The following is a 26,392-nucleotide window of genomic DNA, read 5'->3' on the forward strand; positions in this document are numbered from 1 at the left end:
TGTTACTTTATATATTTACTAGTTTATTTGCTTGGCCTATTTCTTGCGCCACTAGAATATAAGTTCCATGAGGGAAGGGATTTTGTCTGTTTTGTTTACTGTAATATCCCGCCACAGGCATCTTGTGACTGTTTGGAAAATGAATGAATGGGGCCGTAAGTAAAACCTTTAATTCTTTCTGATCTGTCTCAATTGACTCACATCTGTGGACTGCTTGGGCCCCAAGGGGGAACAACAGATGTGAAGGGCCTTTTTTTTTTTTTTTTGGCAAAAGGTATAACCTAAACTAATCTATAGACCTAAGCAGCAAAGTAAAAGTTCTTTGCTCTGAGAAAGACAAACTGTTGTCAGGGTTTCCAAGGCAGGGTCCTACCACGTCCAGAATGTTGTTCTTGGAGTGACCGTGACAAATTTCTGGTCCTTAGTGAAAAAGAAAGAGGACAACTGGGTCACACATGCCCCTGGCTCATGCCAACATCCAGTCATGACTGACTTGTCTCTGGATTTTAAGGTCTTTAAATCTTCCTTTTACTGTCCCTTGATTTAAGTTTTTGAAACCAAGGCAGCCAATAGAGCTTAGGAAATATTTATAGTTATCTTAAAATTAAGTTTATAGGAAGATGCATAAATGACTGTTAGCCCTTCTGTTCCATGGTTTCTGAGTATCATCTTGTATTCCAAGGGCTTTGATGGCAGTTATGCTCATGCTTCCATGGAGGAAACTTGTCACCCATCAGAAAAGATTCTCCAAACATCACTGGGCTTAAGGACCACCCAAAGTAGTACTTGAACTCTCTTATTCTCTTCTTTGTAACTCTGAACTCCAAATGTCAGAGATAATAGATTTGAGCTGGGTTTGATGACTTACTGCAGGATTCCTGGACAAGCTTATGTTCAACAATGGAGATCAATCAATTAATACAATGGAGATCAATCCATCAAGTCTGTGAAAACCTGGTTGCCCATCTCTACATTAGAGATCTGGTAGGAATTTAGAAGAGATTCATGGGATCCTTAGAAAGATGAGCTCTCTGGTCTCTTGTCAACTTTGGATCAAGAAAAGGAGCTAAGATAACTTTTCAGATTTCTTAAAATAGGCTGGTCTTGGGACACCTGGGTAGCTCAGTTGGTTAGGAGTCTGCCTTCAGCTCAGGTCATGATCTTGTGGTCCTGGCATCGAGCCCTATGTCAGGCTCTGCACTCACTGGGGAGTCTGCTTGTTCCTCTCCCTCACCCCTCCACCCCCGCTTATGCCTTCTTTGTCTTTCAAATAATTTCTTTTTTTTTTAACAAAAAGAGGCTGATCTTTAAATGGTGTCTCCACCAGCACCAGGATGCCCTATACAAGTCACAGCACCCTCTATCATCAGCAAGCACATCATAGCCTCGGTCAATGAACATTCTGGAAGCAGCTCATACAGGTGTGTGAGAGCACGTTGTTAACATTTTGGGAAAATTGGGAACTGGTTGATCTAACATCACTAGCTTAGAAAGGGCCCTGGTGGGAGGGAGTAAGCCACTGAAATAGGCCTTCTCCAGCACTCCACAGAGCTGGTTCTTAAACATTCACCAGCAGTCCACTAGCCGGCAACATCCCTCAACATTACAATAAGCTCTTTGTCTTCCTGGGTTGTGTGTGTCTGTGTGTCTGTGTGTGTGTATGCGGACATGCTTTAAAATATTTTGTAAAAACAAAAAAGGATACAAGTATCCCAGAAAATGGAGATGAAAGTCACCTGACCAAGTTCAAGCATCTTACAGACAACGGACTATTCATTCATGCTGAGGAGCTGGAGTCTAACCTTCCTTCCACATGTTCCAAATAGGACACCAGCAACTTTCCAGTCTTAGACCAGCTGTTGAATCTCCCCATAAATTGTGGGGATCCAAGCAGAGAGTTAACTCCTTTATGAAAGCATATCAGCAGCCATGAGGCCATACACAATATATGTTTTATGAACACATCTAAAAAAGAAACAGCCATCAGAAGATCTGGCTCCTGTACTAACTTTCCCTGTAGTGTTAAATGTTTGCCAAGATGTTAAGTTTCCTCCTCTTCAGATTTTAAAAATCTCATTATAGTAGTGACACCCAGCTTTACTAAAAGAGAATGTATATGATCATATCAATGGCTCCACCACATGAGATAAAGACAATCTCCCTAGAACTTCAAATATTCTTGTGGAAATAACACATGAATTGTTTATCCTACCTGAGAACCACCTCTATTTGAATAGCAGCCTAGAAAGATAGTAAGAGTACAGGGCTGGGCCCCTGAAGCAGGGTCTGTTGACATAATTAGGTATTAACTCCCCAACTCCCAAAGTTCTTTTAACCATGAGAAGGAAAGAGACACCTCTTGCTCTATAAGGAAATCCTTTTCAGTCTGTTGCCTAGTGATTGCCTAGTTTATGCCTTCCTGCTCTTCAGGGGGTACTTAATTTAAGGACACTAGAGGATCTTCACCTGGCACCAGGGGCTCAAACGCTTCTGGAAAAGCAGCTTTGCAATCGAGATGAGTAGATATGCATTAATCATTTTATTTATTTTTTTATTACAGATTTATTTATTTATTTATTTATTTGAGATAGAACAAGAGAGAGAGAGAGAGAGAGAGAGAACAGGCAGGGGGAGCAGCAGGCAGAGGGAGAAGCAGACTCCCTGCTGAGCAGGGTGCCCGATGGCAGGACTCAGTCCCAGGATTCTGTGATCATGACCTGAGCCGAAGGCAGACACTTAACTGAGTCACCCAGGTGCCCTCTTTAACCAGTTTAGAAAACAAATCACTCCAGGATTCATGGCAACAGCTATTCACTTCGCCGGGAAAGCCCAGCACTGCTAGATTTTCTTCCTCCATGGTCAGTCTGTAATCCAGAGTACTACTAGGATATTTCTACCTTTCCTCAAATGCAGGAAAATAGGAAGATGCCATGACCTGAAAATCTCAGCACTGACAACTCTGGCTGGTTTCTGAGGAAACCTCCAATGGCTGAAACCAGCTACAATATGCATAACATGTCTGTTGTACTTTTGGACTTAGTCCTTTCCTCAAGGTAACATTTGGGTTCTTTCCTCTCCTTGGCTCTGCACAGGCTGCTACCTCTGCTTAGATCTCATCTCCTGCTCACCTCCATCTTCACTTGGCCAGTTGCTCCCCATATTATAGTACTCAGCTCATTTGTCACCCCATGTCTGAAGGCTCCCCTAGGCAATCCTCATCTCCAGCCTGGGATTGGGAAGGTTCCTCTGAGTTTTTATAGCAACTTTTTATTATTGCCATCACACCATAGGCCATAACATGCAATATAACCTCTGTTATGATTAATCTCTTTCTTATAGCAGTGGTTCTAAATTTTGGTTGCGTGTTAGGATGATCTCAGTACATAACTCTATATGCTATGCTATGCTCACCACTACTGTCTCTCACCATACAACACTATTACCATATCATTGACTATATTCCTTATGTTGTGCCTTTTATTCCCAGGATATTCATTCTATAACTGGAAGCCTGTATCTCCAACTCTCCTTCAGTTCTTTTGCCCATCCCCCTACTCCTCTCCCCTCTGGCAACTGTCAGTTTGTTCTCTGTTTATGGGTCTGATTCTGCTTCTGGTTTGTTTATTCATTTGTTCTTTTTTTTAGATTCCACATATATGTAGAATTACATGGTACTGTCTCTATTACTCTGACTTATTTCACTTAGCATAATACCTATCCAGCCATGTTGTCTCAAATGGCATGATCTCATCCTTTCTTAAGGCTGTATAGTATTCCATTGTGTGTGTGTGTGTGTGTGTGTGTGTGTGTATGACACATGTATATCAGTGGACACTTATATTGCTTCTGTATCTTAGCTATTGTAAATAAGGCTACAATAAACACTGACATGTATATATCTTTTTGAATTACTGTTTTTGTTTCCTTTGAGTAAATACCTAGTAGTAGAATTACTGCATCATATCGTATTCTTACTTTTATTATTTTTTAGAAACCTCCAAACTGTTTTCCACAGTGGCTGTGCCAGTTTACATTCTCACCAACAGTGTACAAGCATTCCTTTTCCTCCACATTCTCCCCAGTGCTTGAAATTTCTTTTCTTTTTTATTTTAGCCATTCTGACAGGTGTAAGGTCACATCTCATTGTGGTTTTGATTTCTGTTTCCCTGATGATTACTGACATTGAGCATCTTTTCATGTGTCTGCTGACCATCTATATATCCTCTTTGAGAAAATGCCTATTCAGGACCTCTGCCCCTATTTTAATCAAGGTATTTATTTTATTTTATTATTATTATTATTATTATTATTATTATTATTATTTTTTGGTGTTGACTTGTATAAATTCTTCACAGATTTTGGATATTAACCCCTGATAGGATATGTCATTTGCAAATACCTTGTCCAGTCAGTAGGTTGCCTTTTTGTTTTATTCATGGTTTCCTGAGCTGTACAAAAAGTGTTTATTTTGATGTAGTTCCAATAGTTTATTTTTGCTTTAGTTTCCCTTACCTTAAGAAACATATCTAGAAAAATGTTGCTATAGCAAATGTCAGAATATTACTGCCTGTGTTCTCTTCTAGGATTTTTATGGATTCCAGGTCTCACATGTAGGTCTTTAATCCATTTTAAGTTTATTTTTGTGTATGATGTTAGAAAGCGGTCTAGTTTTATTCTTTACATGTAGCTGTCCAGCATGGTTTATTGAAGAGACTGTCTTTCCCTCAGGGTATATTCTTGGCTCCTTTGTCATAGAGCATAGTGTTTTCAAAGCTCTTCCATCTTGTAGCATGGATCAGTACCTCATCTCTTCCAAACTGGCAACTGCTAAGTTAGTATAAATAAGTGACAAGATCACATTGTTGTCTTTGTTTGACAAATTAATAAGCGTAGCAAAGGATAAGATTTAAAGAAACAAATAGCAAGGAGTAAAGCATCACTATTTTCCCAGGCTACAGCTGAATATGCCTCAATTTCTTTTTGTCTCAGAACCAAGAATTTACCTGGCAAGGGCTGCCAAGGAACCAGATTCTTAGTTTGCCAGGTGTAGTGAAAATATGCCCTTCTTTTTGCCTTCCAGTCATTTTGAATGCTTTTCCTAAGAGTAGAGGTTTCCCAGTGTTACCAGTTCTCACCTCAAGGTAGACATCTAAACTTTCTATCTCCCTTGTGTCCTCAGGTCAGGCTTGGGACCTCCTCTACCAGCCAGAAGCATCCATGCTCAAATTCCTGTCTGAATGGTTTCGGATGCACTCCACTCACTGCAGAAATACCCTGTGCAGGGAGAGATTCTAGGGGAAGCTTCCAGAGCTGGCATTGGAGTTAGTTGGGGTGATGCAGTGGTGGGCTGTTCCCCTGGGGCAGTTTTGTCATCCAGCTGGGGCATCACCCCCAATTTCAGCTTCCAAGTCTGGTCCTCTGGAGAGGCCCCCCTTGGAGAGTCTGGGAGTTAATCATGATCTCCAGTTAATTCTTTTTCTGCTTAAATTGGTTAGAATGTATTTCTGTCAAACAAGAAGAGGATTGCTATCATGGACTCTACCTTAGAAACCCTGAACTGGTGCTGAACTGTAAGGAGACACTTGCCCCAAATTCACTAATTAGCTTTAGGGCCATACCAATCTCCTCTGCAGATAAGCCCCTGCTTGCATGGCTCAATTTGACAAATTCTCTTTGTCACTCAGAGTATAAAAAGTTTCACAGGTGCAGTCTGAATGATTGTGATTGTGACATTTGACACTAATAAAATAATAATCCCCACAACAGTATTTTGTTGTCCCTGCAGAACACTCATTCTGAATCCTGATCTTTTTACCAAGTCCACTGTGCATGTAAGTTCAGATGACCTCATTTCTTTCCACCCTTCCTGCCCCACTATTTTTCTCAAACACAGGGGCTTTAAAATATGTTGTCTAATAGCTTTATCTGAGTATCAGTGATGGATAGAAAATTTTGAGACACACAAAAAAACCATAAATCTGTGATTTTTGACCTTGGTATGGACATGTTGTATAATTAATAACATCTGATAAGAATGTATTCAACTGCTGATTTTGATAATATTCCTTCTTACACTTTTCTGTATAAAAACACTCCCAGATTCCAGTGGGCAATCTAGAAGGCCTGCAAGAACATTGTTTTTGTAATGCTAAAGGTAACTTCCATGCAAGAACCTGTCAGAACATGGAAATTATGTCAAAGCTCCTTCTCTCTCAACCCCACTTCATCTTCAAATGAACTACTACACAGATCCATCTTTAAGATACCATGTTTTGAGTTTCTGAGAGCACTCTGGAATGAAATCCAGGAGGAGAGAGGTAGCACTTCAATTGATATTCTGACATTTCTCCTCCATCTTCCTGAGATTTACTTTATTTCGGCATATGGGAATCTACAGAAAATATCACAAATGTCAATGGACCTTTCCTAAAATATACGGAAGCTGATGATACAGTAGCTCCCAAGACACATGGTGTATGCATACACCATATGGACCTAAGAATATACCTGTGACCATACCATTCTAGATTGAGAAACACTAGCCTGAAATCTTAGTATCATGCATTTTTAAGGTGACATGTGGCCATTACAAAAAGAGAGAGACCTTGCTGTCATAATATTTATTCATAAGGGTTGTGGAGAATTATATTTTTAGGCTAAAATTTTTCCCAGAACATATGGTCTCATATGTAAAAATAAAACAAATGAAAATGAATCAAAATTTAAGTATCCTAAGAACAAGAATTTTCCATACTTAAAGAAGATTTTTGAATATAGCTCTTTGTCCTTAATAATGTTTAAGATAATACAGATATGTAAGACATGAATGGGAGACCAATGAGAGCCAAGTAGCATATAATTTCATTGGTATGAGTTCCCAAAGGGGTAAGACTTGAAACTGACCAGCAAGAGATCAATTTGTTAGGAAGTCATTCTGAAATCTTAAGTTCTTATGGTAAAATCCATGGCCAAATGGTAAATTAATACTCCAGGCAACACACTTTTGGAGAAATCAAAAACCATCTTCTGAATCTCTCTTCAACTCAACTTTTCCAAACTGTACATCTATGAGCATTTAACATGCTAGTTGTACAGGCTAAAATCCACCTCAATCCTGGGTTTCCATCCAGTGTAACTTTTATCTACAATAATGACTAGCTGAGCACTATGCCTTTTAAAGGGTTACTGTGATAGAACTCTTTAATTACTCTGGTTACCTCATGAGCTCTGTCTCTGGGGATAAGTGTGTTTCAGGCGTGGAATAGTGTTGAGGGGGAAACATTCCCATGAGCTCAAACTGGACATAACTTGTTTTTAATGCTTAACGTAAACATCTAGCTATATTCTCATTAGCAATTCCACAAAGCAGCATAATGCCTCCTATTCTCATTTCCACCTATTCCCTCCTCTGAGCTTCCAGTTTGACTGACTGCGTTGTTCCAACTCCCACTCACATCCTGGTGCACTATGCAGTTCCCCCTACACCGGCAGTAGCCTCCCTGTTTGACCACCTTGCCTCCTCCTCCTGCTCCTTCGAATCCTTCCCGTTAACCATTTCTTGCAGGAGGACGGGCAGTAACATTTCACAACCATGGCTCCCAGCACCTATTAAACTGAAGGATAAGAGACTGGCTTGCTAGTATCAGCAGAAAGAGTTGAAGAATGATCAGTTAATAACTATTTCTTTTGGTTTTGTAATCCATAACCTGTTCCTGGAATCTTGTCATTTACTTGTGTCTTCTCTATGAGAAGCCCAAATCCTCCATATTTCCCGCAACATCATATTGCCATAACTTATTAATGGAAAAAGTTTACAAAGTGTGGAGTTATTATTTTTGGTTTTATTTTTGAAATAACTCATACCTAAACCATTTGTCAACTCTGTGACCTGATTTGTCCCTCTCTGAGAAATCACTCCCATTTAGATGAGTCTGTCTAAATCATTTATTTGTATGGTTGCTGACTATTGTTACAGGTTCTAATTTCTCATTTATAAAAGCTCAAGAGATCTCTCCCAGACCCTTCTTCCTCCCTGCAGCCTCCTGGTGGGGTTTATGTCAGCTCTCAGTAAGTGACACTTACAACCAAGGGAAACGATTAGGCAAAAGGTAGAATTATTTATATTTGAAACACTACAGATGATAAACATCTACACATAAGCAGCTACTTAAATTACCATTTAAAATTAGAAACAACTTCCTTTTTTATTTTTTAAAACAGGAGATTGACATCATCAGTAATATCTAGGAAACTGTATTAAAATTTTAAAAAGTAAATCCTTGACAGTTCTGAAGTTTCTCATTCAACTCAGTTGAGGGTGCTTCTGTCCTAGAGGAATTCCTCACAGTTTTTGAAAAAGGGAAGGCTAAACAGAATAAGGACAAAATAAAACAGGGCCAATTTAAGTCATATCTTAGGCACTGAAATCAGGAAAGTGAAGAACAACATCAGAAAGGTCTCATAGAAAGTTGTGTGCCCACTGACCCACCTTTGCCCTCCACTGGCTCTCCCACTAAAGACACATTTATTTCCAGAAATGTGCATCCAAAAATGAATGTCAAATAACACTTTGGCTAAACCAGCTGCATTTTATTTAGCACTACACAGGGGCAATATGCGTCATCAAAACTCCCAGTTGGGATCTTTTCTTTAAGGGGTCAAGCAAGAATTGGACAGAATCAGGTAGGATGACATTCCCCAGAGGACTGAGAAAATAAAGGCTGGGAAAGCAAAGGTAGAGGGGCAGGAGTATGGTCAGAATCGCCTCTGAGCATCAAAGATGATCTATTCCAGTTGCAAAACTTTTCAGCAGTAGTTTTCCATTCCCTGTGGCAATTACATCTGTCTAACACAATCACTATGTTCTTGCTCAAGCGAAGGTGAGCAAAAACACCCTATTAGCTCCTCTGGGCTTCCTTTGGCAGGTGCAGATGGTCTCCGACATACCCTTTTCAGACACAGAAAGAATAAGTCCTTATAAGAATAGTCCTTATTAAGAATAAATTCTTATAAGCATTAACACTTCTTTGGGTTCAATAGGGATATGTACTTATTGTGACTACAATGAAGTACTTGAGAGTTAAACTCAATAAAATGGATTCTGATCCTGAAAAAATATATTTTTTGACTATTAGATAAACATCAAAGAATATTTAGCAAATGAAGTTCAGGGTAAAGCAAAAGAATGGCAATTCTTCATTGGGCTATGTCCTAGTCACAGTTTGAAGCCCTTTACCTTTATCAACTCATTTCGTCCTTTCAGTAACCCTATTAAGATGGGTTCTATGATGATACCATTTTATAGATAGTCAGGATGCTGAATTTTCTCATCAAGAATGCTGTTAAAACTCAAGAAAAAGCCATAGGAATGTTTGCTGTTTTTTTTTTGTTTTGGTGGTGGTGTTATTTTTGTTGTGTTGTCTTAGTTAGCAAGCACTTGTATAAAATTTACAGCACGGCAGGTACTGATCTAAGAATTTTCTAAGTATGACACTAATTAACTCATTTATTCTTGATGATGACCCCATGAACTAGATCCATTTATTAGAACCATTTTGAAACTGTGGGCTTTGAGCCTCAGAGAGGTCAAGCAACCTACCCAGAGTCATATGACTGGTAAGCTAGAAGAGTGGTGCCTTGACCCCAGGTAGTCTCTTTTGAATGTGCAGTGGGAAAAAGATCTCATGCAAGCAGGTAATGCTTAAACATTTCTTGAATATTTAGCTAATATGCTTAGTTTTTTGGGGGTATGTGTGTGGAAGGTGTGGGTCATGGGAAGGAGAGGTTGAGGAGGGAAAGGTAGGTGCTTATCCTCTATCTCTCTCTCTTTTCCTAGACCTTGCCAAAGACTCTGTTATACCTCATGACTAGTGTGAGAGCTCACGTTTTCTCTTATGGATGTTACTGCCTAATATACCTACTAACGATGATAGACGAATCCCTGGGGATTGGAAACTGAGATATGAATGAAAAGTCAAAGTCAATTTCAAGGCTAATAGCTAAAGTTAACAGTTCAGATTTTAGTTTAATCAGTAATCATCATACTTCTTCACATTGAGCCACAAAACCAACTAAAAATACACTACATTTCTACTCAACTATCTAAGCATACATTTCCACATAACTCTTTAGACAGTCTAAGTTTCACATAAATCCAACCTGGAAACAACAGTCTCATAAAGAGGAATTGCCCCTAGGCCAACACCAACACCACCCTTGATTCCCATGCAAGGAAGGGAAATTAACATTCATTGATGAAGTTTTGAGCATCTGAAAAGCCTTTGGCTGAGAGGCTTGGTCTCATTAATAGAAGAACCTAAAAATATCTCAAGTAGAAGAGAAGTGGAATCTGGTGTTTTGAGAAAGAAAAGAAAGTAAACAAACCTGAGAGGAGGAAGTTGATTCATCCAAAGAGAGAGGGTGAGATATTGGGGGTTCTTCAGATGGCAGGGAGCATACTCCACTTCTTCCTAATTCCTTTGGGCAACAAGACTGCAAATAAGCAGGTGTGCTTGGCTCTGACTGCTTTATATAGACCAGGAGTTCCCACAAATCTTCTATTAAAACTTAGTGCTCCACCAAAAGAGCCACAGGTCTTCGTATGGACCCATACGCATGGGCACAGAACAGAAAAACGGCAGCCGTAAAGAACATAGTGCCCCCCAACTTCTGGCTAGTAAAATCCCTGGGGTACCTGGGCAAACCTCAGAGAGGAGAGGGAACCATTGTTCCTACCAATAACTGAGACCGAATTTCTGGCTAACAGTTACAGTAGGGGCCTGAGTCAGATTTGATTTTATTTAAGGAAAAAAATACTATATTTTATACATTCTCATGAAGTTAGACATGGAGGTAAATTGTACATTCTCTCTCATACCTTTTGATTGTCTGGTATTTACCTGTTTTAGTAATAGTTTTACCTGGTTTAGTAATAGTAGTAGTAGAAATAATAATAATAATAATAAACCAATTTCTCATGTCCTTTACTCTGGGGTGAAGTTGTAAATACTTATAGATCCAGGATAAGTAAAATGACTTAAACTCTGGTGTGGTCAAATCTGATACTTGCTTCCCTCTTCTTCCTGGGTATACAGACAGAATACCCTTCCCAGCATTCCCTACAATTACTGTGGCCTCACAACTAAGTTTTAGTCAATGAATGTAAGAAGAAGTTAGGTGCATCATTTGCAGATAGGTAGCCCCCCTTATCGGTGGTTTTGCTTTCCACAGTTTTAATCACCCAAGGTTAGCCATGGTCTAAAAGCAGCTGGTCTTCCTTCTGGTATGCTGTCAGAAGGCCAAAAGTAGCCTCATGTTACATCACAGTGCCTATGTCAGTCACCTCACTTCATCTCATTACAGAAGCATTTTGTCAGCTCTCATCATCACAAGAAGAAGGAATATAGTATCTTCAGAAGGAGAGAGAGAGAGACCATATTTACATAACTTTTATTACAGTATATTGTTGTACATGTTCTTATTATTAGTTATTGTTATCTCTTACTCTACTTAATTTTTAAAATAAACTACATCATAGGTATATATGTGTAAAAAAAAATGTGGTATATATAGAGTTCAGTACTATCTGTTGTTTCAGGCATCCACCGCAAGGTCTTTAAGTATATCCCCCATGGGATGAGGTCGAGCATGGAGACTACTCTTTAGGTCATTATAAGCTTTCCAAGCACATACCTCCATGATCTCCTCTAGTCTGATCATCTAGAAAAGGGATGATCCCAAATCATCATAGTGGGAATTTACCCTTCGAAGATATCGGAGGCTTTGTTAGTCTTTATCACTAAATGACCTTGAGTGATAAAGAATGAGCAGAATCTCTGCACCAACAAGAGCACTCACAATACTTGAATAGGCAAATTTCTATTGTGCTAAGCCACTGAAATTTTGGGGTCTATTTGTTACAACAGCTAGCCTTATTCTAACTAAAAAAATTAGGGTGGCTGGAATAGCAGCTATAAAAGCAAACTAATTCCTTCTCACCTACATTCATGACACAATCATGTCCTCTGTAAAGAACATCTCTCAAAATTGTAAAAAAGATATAAGAAAATGGTAGCTTAAAATCCATTCTAAAGTTCATATTTAGGCTACCTATAAATGTGTTTTGTTTGCTACACAGAACATTCTATTTTTTTAAATTAGTTGCCAACATTTATAAGTGGGAAAATTTCACACAAAAATCTGGATTTTCATCTTCTGAAAAACTTGATAATCTAGCCAAGTTGGGCTTTAGTCTCCCTTTTATGGAAGCTATGCCCCCTCCAGACCCATATAACTTATTCTGGCCATCTTCCCTCTTATGCATTACTTACTTGGGCTTTGAATGCAATTGAATGTTCCTGTTGAATTATCATAAAGAGCTGGGGATTTAAAAAAATATGCAATACCAACTAGACTATACTTAGAGTGAGTAATGATTATTTTAACTATTTACATGCTACATCCTTGGCTTCTTTTGATGGGGCTAATAGAACTAGTCATATAAAATCTATAACTGCATTTGTTCACCTGATATTACTGACAGTTTTTGCCCTCTGATTGTATCTCTTAATATTCCCAATATAAAGTCCAACATGAAGTCTCATTCAGAATTAACTCACTAGAAAATAATTAATAACATCCTTCCCACAGTACGATAAGAACTACTCATCTATCATTTTCTCCATTTTGCCTTTGGCTGTTAAGAACATCATAGCTATATTTCTGTTTCAAGTATACTGTATGGGAAGTTATGATTTAAACATGTATATTCAATTTTTCTCCTTTTATTGCTATTTTGTTTTAATATATATTCTCATTTATAGTTATTTATGTACTTAAAAAATTCATCTATTTCATGCGTACATTTCTTGTAGGCTATCTCAAATTCTTTGTGAAGTTAAATAGAGTATAAATAAATAACTATGGTTAAATTAAACATTATAGTTAATGTTTAATAACAGTATAAAATTATATCAGGAGAACATAAAGTTTAATATTCATAAACTACAGGCCATATCCATTTGAGATATAACATTTTTTTTGCTTTTGTTTCTTCACTAGGGAATTATTAATAAGTAATTTCTTAGTATCTTTTCTAGGTGATTTGCTATCAACTAGAGAGGCACACTTAATTTGCTTTTTAAAACTCACATTAAATAGCAACTATCACATACAGATAGATTCTTATATTTATTTGGTCATTCATTCAACAAGGTATTTATTGAACTTACTTTACACCAAGAATTATATGAGATTAAAGCAAAGTCTCAGAACTGGGGAATTCAACTAATGGAGTAGAAGTGAGCCTAAAGGAAAGATCCATAGAATATGCACTAGAGGGAATGATAGTTACAGCCCGAGGAGTCCAGAGAGGCATGTCAGTTGAGGGAGATGTACTCCTGGTTTTGAAAGGCAAGAAGTGGGTGAAGAAGCAGAAGGAAGGGTTCACCTTGGGAAGGGTTGGAGGCCAGAACCTAGGGGAATATTTAGTGAGTCCTAGATCCTCAAATCAGTGTCATAGTTGAATGTCAATTGTCAGTAGAAGGCAGGGGACAAGGTCAGGAGTTCAAACTGTCAAAGGAAAAGTAGTAAGGATCTGGTCAAGGTCCTTACCTGACCTTTACTCTCTTACTGTTAATGAGCAGCCACTGAGAGATTTAAGTAAGAGACTTGTATCTTTGAATCTGTAGTCAACGGAACCAACTCTGGAATCAGTCTGATTACTTCCTTTATATTTCACTGATTTCATTTGGTAATTATGCATTTCAGAAAAAAATCAGTATAGCTTGAAAAAGTAGGTATATTAAGTTAGAGGCCACTGAAATAAACTTGAAAGATACGTAAAAGGAATGTAAAGGCAGGAAAATAAGATGGAGCAAGTTCGGAAGTTTGGTTCACACAGTTCATGTCCTGACATCCTACCTAAACACTTGTTAGAGGTGAGGCACAAAGAACTTGACTCTCAACCTTCTGGTGGTCAAAATAACCATTTATAGAGACAGAATCCATGGAGTAAAAGTAAGCCCAGTGCTTAATGAAGGTACCAATATTTGTGGGGCAGATGGCATACTCTCTAATATAATAATAAATTTCCTCAATAATAATCTGACAATAAACAATAATGACCTTTATAGGACAGTTTTTTTTTTCCTTTTTTTTTTCCTTTAAAGATTTTAGTTATTTGAGAGAGAAAGAGCACCAACAGGGGGAGGGAACAGAGGGACAAGCAGACTCCCCGCTGAGGGCAGAGCCCAATACAGGCCCTATCTCAGGACTCCAAGATCACGACTGGAGCTGAAGCCAGGAGCCTAACTGACTGAGCCACCCAGGTGCCCTTAAGAGAGCTTTCTTATAAAGTCTTCCCAAACTAAGTTATTAGCATCATGCCATACGTCTCCTCCCACATTCAGTGAAAACATTTCTCAGGCAACTTGATACAGTCTAGGAATTGGCTGTCTGCTGACCTCACTTAATTGAGGAAGGATTTTAGGGTGTCTCTCTAAAAGAAAACATGGACTTTATTTCAGGCGCTCCTCTGTGATATACTTTCTCTCATCCAAGCTTTTTAAAGCTAAGTATTGAGTGACACTACTGGTTAGACCCTAGAGTACAGTGAAGCCCAGAGCTCTCTCGTAGAAATGGCCAATTATGCTGGGGATATAGCTGATATTCTTTCTTGGAAATTGTGGGGCCTGAAATGATACTTCTTGAATTCAACTTCCATTCATCCACTCACCCACTGTCTGACTGACTGAGTCATTTGACCCCTACTTATTGAGAACCAACTGAGGAGCAGACATCAGGAATTAGATGCAGGCTCTACTCTTAGGAAACTTATAATGCAGAGAAACAGAAAAATTACAAGGAGATAGATCTACCAAAGGCTTAAAAAGATATTCACCAGGGAAAGAAATGAACTGAGAAAGTGCTGACAGAACACAACCAGACTCTCTTCAGAAAGTAATTTTGTCTTTAACTTCCTAGTACCCCCTATAAAATAAACTGGGAGCTAAAATAAGGTACTTTATTCTATAAGGCTGTTAACCACAGTCCCATAAAAATGGTGAAACAGTTCATTTTGGAATAACTGTTAGTAGATTTTTTGAACCTTCGTATTTATTGGGCACTCTGCTAACTATTTCATACATGTCACTGTACTTGACTTCTAAAACACCCTGTGAGGCCAAGTAATGTTATTAGCTTCTCTCCACAGATAAGAGGAACAGAACTTTAGGAAACTTTGCCAGGTCCTTCAAGTCCAGGGACTGGCTCTCGGTTACTACCCTCTCTCTGGCAAGAATCGGATAGTGGGGCCTTTTAAAGAGCCCTCATGAACTATATCAGTACCTTACGTTTCTTTGTAATGGGAAAGTATTCTCACTCATCTTAAAGTGATTTGAATTCTTAAGAAAAAATAATGAAAATATGATGTATACTAGATTCTGTTAACAGTAGTATAGTTTGAGTTCTGTGTGAGCATTAATGGCTAGATTAATGCAGCTCAGAATCAAAAGTGAGAAAATGCTTTGTATAATCATACATTATTCCCATCTGGTTTTTTGACAAGTAGATGGAGATTATAACAATGACCTATATTGAATGTTTGGACCTCTAAAATTTGTGTATTCCTTTGATAAAATGTTGGTGTGAGAAGTACATGCTTATCATGTAAGGCACAAAAATAAGTGTTTGAAGAAATGCATAGGTAGCTAATAGGTATTTATTAAAAAAAAAAAAAAAAGTGAAAGCATTATACTCTGTGTCCAACTCAGTGGCAAGACCAAGATCCAGCACATGTGATGGTTCTAAAAAGGTGGGGTGGCAGGAATTGTCTTTGGGTGCTTATTCAGTTTAAACTTAGTTATCATCTATGGAACATGAAGAATAGCACTCAGATCTGGTTGAGGAGAAAATGAGCCTCTTGGACATCAGCCAGAATCTAGGCTTGCAAGATGTGACCAGGCTCATGCCTTAGGTCACTATACCTCCAACTGCCCTCATTAGGAGATCCAGCAGCTAAGATTAGTGGTTCCCACAGTAATTTATTGTGCCTTGGATTTCTAGACAAAAGAAACAGAAGGATAAGTTGAATAAGTTCCTGATTGAGTTCCAAAGTTTTATTTTGAATATCACCTCATCAGTATTTAGAATTTAGCTACTTAGTCACATCTTACTGGGCCAGGTCTGTTTGATGGCTCAAATTTCAGAGAGCACTGATTCTAAATTACAAGCATCCTGCTGGTGTGAATTGAGAATTCAGACCCTTTCCCCTTCCAAGCCCTCAGAGAAGTTTGGTAGTAACATTCATCCATGGTATTTAAAAGCCTCTGTTACTCTTCTCTGATTTTTAACCTCTCTAGCTCAAGCATGTGGGAGATGAACCATGGAATAACCAGGTATGGGATTCAGATGAGGGACCACATAGTCATCCAGTCCAGACAAACTAACCAAAGAAGGTGGGATGCAGAGAGGGGTGATTATAATATAATCAACTAATGTGATAAAAATATTTCTGAGATTTATACCACACACAACCATGTTGTGTTCATAAATAATCATAGTGGAATTTTCCATTTTGATTAACATGTCTGGCTCTGAAAAAATGGCCCATAGGGCAGGAATTTCCCCACTGCTCATTGGTTTCAGGTAGGTAGGGCACCATGCGCTTGTAGCACCAAACCCTCTCACGGTAATTAACAGCCAGGAGGTCTATAGAATACAATACAGCTAAAAAAATCATAAAAACAAATTTATTGACACACTGGCTTATGCATGTAGGCATATATCTTCAGCAAAAATTCTGAATTAAGTGTGAAATTTTAAAATGTGAAACCAAACTTATGCATCAGGGATCCTGAAGTAAATATACCTACGTTCGAGTCTTTACTTTGCCACCTACTAACAGTTTGCTGTGAGCAGGCTTCTTACTATCTCTGACTCTGACTTTCTTCATCTGATAGAGGAGTAGTAATACCTGCCTCACAGGATTGTTGTGGGAAATGAATGACATAATGTGGGTGGGAGCATTTAGAAAACGGTAAATCATTAGAGGACTCTAAGGTGCATTCATTACAGTCACTTTATCTTAGAATTAGTCATGACAAGCTTTGGAAATGAAGTGATACTTTGAGTACATAGAAGTATGGGATTTGGATGGGAAGAGAAGGTAGATTGTCCCCATTTGGCTCATCAGTTGAACAAACATGTCCTATGTGCCACAGTCCCAGCTTGCTGTATTAAGAATCAGGCCTAGAGATGTTTCACAGAGGTAGGAGCATGAGGACAGAGAGGTTGGCCCCCAACAGCAAGATGCTGCTCAAGGATTCTGATTCTTATAAAAATAAAGGGTCCAGGTTGAAAGTGGTGGGCTTTTATTGGACAGTCTAGCACTTCTCAGACATTAGTTATCATCACAATCACCTGGAGGATTTTAAAAGCACTATTGCTGGGTCTGCCTCCGAGTGTTTCAGATTTGGGAGGTATGAGATGAGGCCTCAAGATCTGTACTTCAAACAAGTCCCGGTGACTCTGATGCTTCTAGTCCAGGGGCCATTCTTTGAGAACTACTTGGATAGCATAAGAATCGCAACTTCTCACGTCTAAAAACCTAGTGTGATTCTGACTAGTTTAAAGAAAAAGGGAATTTCTTCAAACTGTGAGGATTGTTGCATGGTTCCTAAAATGCACAGGAATCAGATTCAGAAATAGACAGGAACTAGAGTAGTTCTGGTGCCAGCAGCACAAACCCCTTTGTCATGCTTCCTGGACAAGAGCATCACAGAAATGTCACTTCCAGCTATTCTTCCTCTCTTGCTTCACCTGAATTAATATTCAGAATCTAATTGCCTTAGAGATGATGCCCACTCCTCAGCTACTGTGTGATAGGGAATTTTGAATTACAGACCCTCCAAGACAGTGCATGATGAAAGAGATGTAACTGGAAAGGATATCAGGGTATGATTGCCAGATATGTTAATGGACGCTTTTGTAGCCAAGAAACACAATAACAACAAAAACAGTCCATGTCTTCTATCATACTAGGAAAAGACCAATTAACAGAGGGCCTGGAATCCTAGGGGAGAGGAGTTTGCTCTTGATCTAAACTGAGGGCTCCTATAGATTCTTAGAAGGCAGCTGATAGCTTCTTTGGAGGAGGAAAGGAAGAAGTGAAATCAACTCTTCAGGAAAACTCTGTCTTGAGTTCCCATGGTGGGCCCTCCCATGCCTTGTTTTCCTGGTTCCAAGCTTCAAGACTATTGCTTCCAGGTTTAACTATGTCCTAAGGAACTCTAAGTCAGGAACTTCTGATTTCAAAGAAATACTCATCTGTTCTACAGCTTGAAGCATGCTATACAATTCATTGGAATGGTTTCTTCTTCTGGATACTCTTAACTTTTTTACTTTATTAGAAATATTTCAAGCATACAAGACAGTGCAGAGAATACATAGCACTTGAGTATTACCTCCTAGTTACCCAGATTTCTCTTTTTGAAATAATCCCATCGACTATTATGGAACTTTTGACCATGGTCAGATCTTGGGGGATAGCTAGATCAAGAGATGGGTTGGCCATTGAGATGGAAGTGAAGCAGGGAGGCAAAACTCGGGGTTATTGCAAGTAATCAGATCATCAACAACAAAGTAGATAGACACGGCTAAGGACTTATACCCCCAAATACTAAAAACAGTGAAGCAATAGATTCAACAATTTGGAAGGCACTAATTTTAAAAGGATATTTTTCCTTAACATACCTAGTCCTGACTCAAATTGCCCTGACATGAACAATTACCTTTGAGCGATTATAAACATTTGCTTCAAATATTTGTTTAATCTTGTGTAGATCTCTAAGTAGATAAGTAATCATGTGGGAAGGGTTGACAAAAATGCCTCGGGCAGGTCAGCCCTCTGGGTGGCTGGAGTGGGTATCCATGTGTGCACTTATGACCCTTTGTAATCTTTGAAAAGTGTAAGCTGTGACTACATAAAGTTAATGAGATGAGATTTTAAGCTTCCAAATAATAGTAGTGACAACTCAGACTGAAATTTTTAGGCTTCTGTCTTCTCTACATTTTATAGCTATCAATTTAATTATACGAAAATATAATTCACCTTTTGGGTTACAGGAATGCAAACTCTGAATAAAAGAAAGCCACAGGTTAACTTTCATGTTAAGACCATAATTTCCTTTGGATGTTCTTCTTTTGAAATAGGGGTTTTGCAGAACTGTACTCCTTTTGCTACTACTTTTTCCTTCTATTTCCATTCTAAGAGATCATTACTTTTTGTCCTTTCCATGTTATACCTTGAAAGTATCATATTCAGTTTATGATAACAACTTATGTAACTGTATATTTAGGAAATAAAATTTAAAGTAGATTGCTATAAATACCAGAATAACTTTGTTTTTAATTTAGCCATTTTAGCAATTCATTTCAGTGAAACCTGAACAAGGTATTGAGCTACACCCTGTGAGAGGCATAAAGATAAAGAGACTTGCTCCCTCTTCCCCATGAGCTCACAGTCTTGGGGAAAAGCTAGTTCACATCACATAATTCTCTTATGGGTCATAGTGTGACAAGTGACAAAAGACAGGTATAGAGATGTGCTATGAAAGTACTAAAGTATGAAAGATGTGCTAGTACTATGAAAGTACTAAAGAAAGAGATTACTTCTGGTTGGATGGTCAGGAGAAACTTCCTGGAAGGAACAATTCTGATGAAGAATGGGAAAAAACTGGCATTCTTCATCAGAATTGTTGGTGGGAACTGATATTCCAAGTAGAAAGAAACCACAAGCATAACCCCTAGGGCAGGAATGCATGGCATTCTTGGGAGTCACAGATGTGTGATACAGAGAAGTTGGGGAAAGGGGTCAGAGCCTCATTTTCAGTGTGATGAATGCCATGGTCAGGAGGTTGGACTTTATTCTGGAGTAATGGGCAACCATTATCTTACTCTAGGCTTTGAAACGGGGGAAATGACATGATCAGAGTAAAATTCATTTCAGTTTAGAAAATATATTGAGTGGCTGTAATGTGTCTAGCCCTGTACTTGGAGTGATAGTTACAGAGACACGTTCTTGATGTTGCCCTCAATGACCTTTGAGTCTAGTAGGGGACAGATATATGAACAGATAATATCAACAAAAAGTAGTATTTTGAACTAAAATAGATGTATGTACAGGAGGTTATGGGAGTCCAGAGAAAGTAATCTGGGGGCTAAGGAAGAGGTTGATCCCTGATACAAGTCTTGCAAGAAGAGTAAGAATTATTTGGATAAAGAGCAGAGGTAGGAATAGTCCAGACCAGAATAACACAGAGAGTAAACTCACAGGGCATCAGCTGGCATGGGATGCATAAGAAAAGACAGAAGTGCCATTTTATTAGCTTATTCAGTGGGGGGCAGTGTGGGGGTAGGGTAGGAGTGGGGAGCTTGGGGTAGGAATGGTCCTTTGGAAACCTCTTACAGGGCAGAGGCAGGGAAGCCAGAAGACTACTACAGGGTCACATCCTACAGTAGTGTGACATTGAGGAGGCAAAGCCCAAAAAGGAATTCCAAGCTTTACACATGACTCCTAAACATTTAGGGGGATTCAAGTATATACCGCTTGACAATTCCTATTAATATTCTGTTATTTCTTTTTTTTTTTTTTAAGTTTTTTTTTCTTAACATTTTAACATTTTTCTTAATCATTTTTTTTATTAACATAGAATGTATTATTTGTTTCAGGGGTACAGATCTGTGATTGCTGTCTTACACAGTTCACAGAGCTCATTACAACATATACCCTCCCCAATATCCATCACCCAGCCACTCCATCCCTCCCACCCTCCTCCACTCCAGCAACCCTCAGTTTGTTTCCTGAGATTAACAGTTATTTCTTAATATTAAGCATCCCTAGAACTCCCAGGAGCCTACTAGTGTCCTATCCCAGAAGGACCCTCACCCCATCTACAGAGTTCTTTTCCAACCACCTTGGTCCTTCAATCCCTGTTCTCTTTTTTGCTGCCCCAGTAGGTTTCATCCTCCCTTTGAACATTACTCTTTGTCTCTGTTTAGTTTTCTGCCTCCACCCCGCATCTTCACACATGGGTTTTACGCTTTCTGTGCTCTGCAGACAGGACTTGATGGTGTGAGAGCAAGAGGATTACATTGTGATTGGGTTGGGGGGACAGACAGCAGGAGCTTCTGAACCTGAATATGTTAATATTTGGGGGCCAGTAGCAATAAGATGAAAGATGGTGAGAAAGAGTTAGGGATATGACAGTATGATGGAATAGAAGACACAGAAGTGAGATAACTTTCAGAAACATATCCATAGCCTGACAACTAACTAAATGTGGGATGGAGGCAGAGAGAGGTAGGATTTTAATACTGGTTGGTAGTTTGGATGTAGAATAAACAACAGCAGTGTGATATTATTCACTATTGTGGGAATCCAAAAAGAGGGACATATTTAAGAGATAGGATTAGAAGATGATAAATTTGACCTTGTGTATGCTGAGCCTAAGGTATCAGCAAGATATTCAAGTCATATGTAGCAAACATACTGCTTTAATTTGATGCAATATGCTAGCAGTCTCTAAACCTTTGTGCACTCATGGTCAAACACCCTTGGAAGAAAACATACTATAATCCTCTCTTAGAGATTGATTATACACTGATAAATCCTGCAGTAACTAAACCCATCTAACTTAAGTTCATTTCCAGTGCCCCTCCCAATTTTTTTTCCCCCAGAATACCTATTAACATCATTTGGAAGATTATTTTCAAGGAACCATGTTTTAAGAAATTATTACAGTCCTAAGGAGCTGTAATTAGGGGATGATTAGGATCGAAAGAATTTGATGGGGGTGGAGGGGGTTGTTTATTTGCATGGAAGTGAGAGTTGCGGCATTATGTACTGATGAATCACTCAGAGTGAATAGAGAGACAAGCTTGCAGAAAGAACTTCTATAAACACCATTTGATACCTGAAATGGCATGTAGAGAATACAGTTTGGAGAGGCAACAAATTGTGCTTGCAAAAGCATGGGTAGAATTGACATGTGTGACAAGTGATCTAATCTCTAATATTGTTTTCCTACCTGAAAAATAATGCCCACCTTGTTGGGTTGTATTGAGACTTAAAATAGAAAATATATGAAGCACCTATCACATAATAGACACAAAATCTACTCTCAATAAATACTGTTATTAATATTTTCATTTAAATCTTCTTGATGGGTTGAAGCAAAGCTTTCGCAACCACCCTGCTCTATTAAAACCTAACTTTGAGCAGTTACATAGCAGAAATCTCCATTGTGGGTATCCATACCTAATACAAGAAAGTAATCCCAGTTCAGACAAGCCCAGGCCAGGACCAGCATGGTGCAGGAATAGACTCCCCACAAGCTAGGCAATGGAAGAAGACACCACAGGAATTTCCTAAAGGCATCTGTGACTATGGTTTTTGTTTTGTTTTGTTTTGTTTTTTAAATCCGCTTTGCATGAAGAGACGCTGGAAGCTAATATCAGAACCTTGGTGAACAATCTGCTCTCCTTAACAAATTTCTGAGCTAAACCCACCCTGGGCAAATGGCCTACAGCCAGTACCAGTCTGGCATGAGAAGACTTCCTCTGACAATAGTCATTATCTGGCACCCTCAGGGGCAGACTGGGGTGGGACCAGAGGGTGGCATCTGCAACAGAAAACTGAGCTAATGAGATATACTGCTGTCTGAATATGTCACCATGTCACAAATGCAGGCCTTAATCATTTTCACGCTTGGTCAGTTGAGCATACAAGGCCAAAAGAGTTCTGAAGTCAAAGCTAAAAGCTCTGCTAACCGCCACAGCACATTAGCTTTTCTTTCTCCGTACCCAGCCCCCAGTCAATTACCATGATTTATCCAGATTAGCTTATTTCAAATATCAAAGGGATGGTGATGAGAATTTGTTATTTTGCAGTTATTTCTGTAGGACTTCTGGACAGCAGTGCCTCAGGTCTCAGATAGTATGAGACCTTGTTGTTATGCAGATTAGCCGTTTAACATGACCAGCTAATATACTTAATCAGAAAGTCCTCCCCCAGGGCCCAACATATGGATAGAAGAAATCATTGAAAAGAGGGTGAGCAAGTCTTCAGGGAAACTTGTAAGATATCAGAATTGTTCAGATCCTTGGGAAGGGACAGAGGCAGGGTGGCAACTGGTTTATGTGTGTGAAACATGCAAGGGTCTTGTGGCAGGAGATGCTCATTCTTTCTCTGAGTGAAGATAGGCCAAAGTGTCAATGAAATACACCCTAGAGGGGCGCCTGGGTGGCTCAGTGGGTTAAGGTCTCTGCCTTCGGCTCGGGTCATGACCCCAGGGTCCTGGGATGGAGCCCCGCGTCGGGCTCTCTGCTCAGCAGGGAGCCTGCTTCCTCCTCTCTCTCTCTCTGCCTCCCTCTCTGCCTACTTGTGATCTCTGTCTGTCAAATAAATAAAATCTTTAAAAAAAAAAAAAAAGAAATACACCCTAGAATTTCATACGGTCTCTCTCAGGGGAGTACTTGCAGGGAAAATGAACAGTTATGCCTCTCTTATGGTCACTTGTCCAAGAATTACTAGACTGGGGCAGAATGAATGCACACAATACAGTGCTATTTGAAATGTGGTCCAGAATTGGCAGCATCAGCATCACCTGAATCTAGCATCATCTGGAAGTACAAATTCTCAGGTCCTACCCAAGGCATGCAGAAATCAGAATCTCCAGGCAGTTTGTTTCTAAAAGTTTCCCAAGTAATTCTCGAAACACTGAAGTTTAAGCAACACTGTTCTAAGCCTGTATTCAATGTGCCAATCATTTCCACTTTCATTCACTCACTAAACCTGCCTGGTTTCCTCATCTTTCTACCCTTAGTTTCTTATTCTCTTATCCTGGTGGTCCCTGATTAGACCGTGTGGTTATAGATAACACATCAATTTTATAATTTTTACCATCAGCAGAAATCAGCATTCTATTTAGGGAAAGCAACTTCATAGAGGCAGTAAAAATACTGATTCTTAGACTTGTGATTTGGTATGCAGCAGAAAAACAATAGTTAGAACTTCCAAAAAATGACTGTTCATTCCTAGTATAACCATGATATAAGTTGAGGGATTAAAAAAGGAGAAAACCACTTACATGGGCTGTAAGTTGCTCTTGGGAAGCTTTCACTTCAGCTTGTAATTTCTCAATGCACTGAAAAGGAGAAAAGTTTAGAAACAAAGAGTATAACTCTTCCTTTTACATATTCAAAAGATTCCAGATAGAAATAGATACTAGTTCTCAAATCCTGTGAATGGCAGCACTAATTTGCCTACACACTTTGGAAATCATCATTGAGAAATCCTTGCTCCTATCCCTGGGACCTTTTGTCCAATCTATTGAAGAGCCCAACAACAAAGAACACAAATATGCTAAGATTTAGGAAATGAGTGAGAAAATAATGTTTGCTTGATCTATTGAAGGTATTGCTGACCTACTTTATATTATATATACATATGTATAGGATCAAATGGGTTTATACTTACCTTTGGAACATACGGATATGTTTTTGTGTGAAAAAATATATATATGCCAAAGGCGGATACAAACCCATTTGAGTTGAACAAGAAAAAACAAATTTATATAAATGCCCAGAGATTCCAAGATTATTAACTTCTTATCATTGATTTAAGTGCATGATAAACTTTCTGATCTATTTATTTTACTACACAGAAGCTATTCATTGATTAAGTTCAACCTGAAAAACAAGGAAACATTTGTGTAGTTCATGCCACTTACAAATAAGTAGAATATTCAGCTAATATGGTCCAAGAGGCTCCATATCAAACAAACTTTTAAACTATCACTAACAAAATTAATTTTTATATGTGAATATTCATCAGGAAATACAATTACATTTACCAAATACAAATATTTTTATGTGCCATCTTGAATTTAAATACAAACTTCCAGCCTATCCAGATAGGACTGCAGAATTATCAATTCATATAAGTTCAGGTAGCTTTTTAAGAGAAAGGTTATTTTTTCTTCTACAACATACCTGGTCTTTTGCAAGAACCATTTTTTCATATGGTTCCCCACTGTCTTCCTTATGGGTCAGAGTCTCTAGTTTTTCCTCTAGCCAGGAAACTTGCTCAAGTAGTTTTGCTTTTGTTCCTTCAGAGGCTGCAAGCTAAAGACACTTCTTGTAAGTAAGGGCGTGCAAATAGAGTGATTTTTTTTTAAAGCTCCTTTTAAAAGTCTAATTATAAATATTTTGCATACCACTTATATCTATTAAATATGATAATGCCTTCTGGAATATTCCTCATAGCTGACAAAGATTAGTATAGAGAGATAAGGAAATAATGTTGATTTTATTTTTATTAATAGAGATCTTTCGGTGTAAGAGATGAGAATACATGGTTACAACAGGCAGAGCAATTTCTAGAGCAACAAGCTCAACAACACTCATCTTTCTTATGTTTTAAGATTGTACTTTATTTGTACAGCTGAAATCTGAATTGTGGCTTGTATGTTGTTCTTGGAACTTAACTCTTGGGGGACTATAGCTCTTTCGAAAGAGTAGGGATTCTGACTGCCATGAATATTCACCATATAAGCAGCTGAAGGGAAATGCAGGAATTTCAAGTTAAAGTCTGATTGAAGGCAGATCTATGCTAAAACATAACCAGAAAATGTCTGCGGGTGACGGTCTTCGTTTTACTGTTTGCGGATGCCTCTTGAGGAAAGGGTAGTTTGATAGTGCCTCATTCCTTAATTCCCTTGGAGAGCCCCTGGACTAGCATTTCCTTTCATTCAGACAGCTTATTGTGCATTTTCTCTATAGCTCAGCAACAATTCTGAAAGAGCCTCTGGAAAGGGACACACACCTTGTATTCATTCCATTTCCCAGTGTGTCCTTGGAGGCATGAATTATCTTTAAGTATCGCTTTCATATGACTCCAAGGGTCACTGTGAAGCCTACTGTCTCATCTTGAAAAGTGCAGCAAGTTTTTAAAGACAGTTTACCAAATGGGGAAGCAGAAGCACGAAGAGGTTGGTCTCCATGGAAATGAGGTGGGCACATCACATATAGGCTGGCATTGATCCAAATCCACTCATCCTTGCAATCATTCACTTTACAGTTATTTGTTTAGTTGGCACTCTCCACAGCCATTGTGTTATGCACTGGAGATTCCGAAGGGCAATGTGGAGGGCCAGAGGGGCACATACGTGATCAACGGCTGGCTACACCTTTCAGCTCTCAGTGAGTGACATGGGAGACCCGTAGTGCTCCTCACGGATAGTGATGCATTTAACTCTAAAGTACATGATAGTTTAGAGATGGAGCCTGGTTTTTCTAGGCACCCTTCTATTTATTCACAGTACAGTGTAATGGC

At 38.8% G+C, this 26,392-nt stretch overlaps 1 protein-coding gene across 1 annotated transcript in view; it reads right to left on the reverse strand.

The window, feature by feature from the left end:
• The window catches only part of LOC111141071 (coiled-coil domain containing 192), a 203,230-nt gene that overhangs the window by 123,838 nt on the left and 53,000 nt on the right, over positions 1-26,392 (reverse strand). The window contains exons 5-6 of the mRNA XM_022493400.1: positions 25,051-25,182; positions 24,147-24,203 (exon numbers count right to left, since the gene is read on the reverse strand). Coding sequence (XP_022349108.1) covers positions 24,147-24,203; positions 25,051-25,182 — 189 coding nt within the window. The remainder of the gene's footprint in view (positions 1-24,146; positions 24,204-25,050; positions 25,183-26,392) is intronic.

The sequence above is a fragment of the Enhydra lutris genome, unplaced genomic scaffold (genome assembly GCF_002288905.1).
Source record: "Enhydra lutris kenyoni isolate GAN:26980312 unplaced genomic scaffold, ASM228890v2 scaffoldscaffold5, whole genome shotgun sequence".
In the NCBI taxonomy this organism is placed as follows: Eukaryota; Metazoa; Chordata; class Mammalia; order Carnivora; family Mustelidae; genus Enhydra; species Enhydra lutris.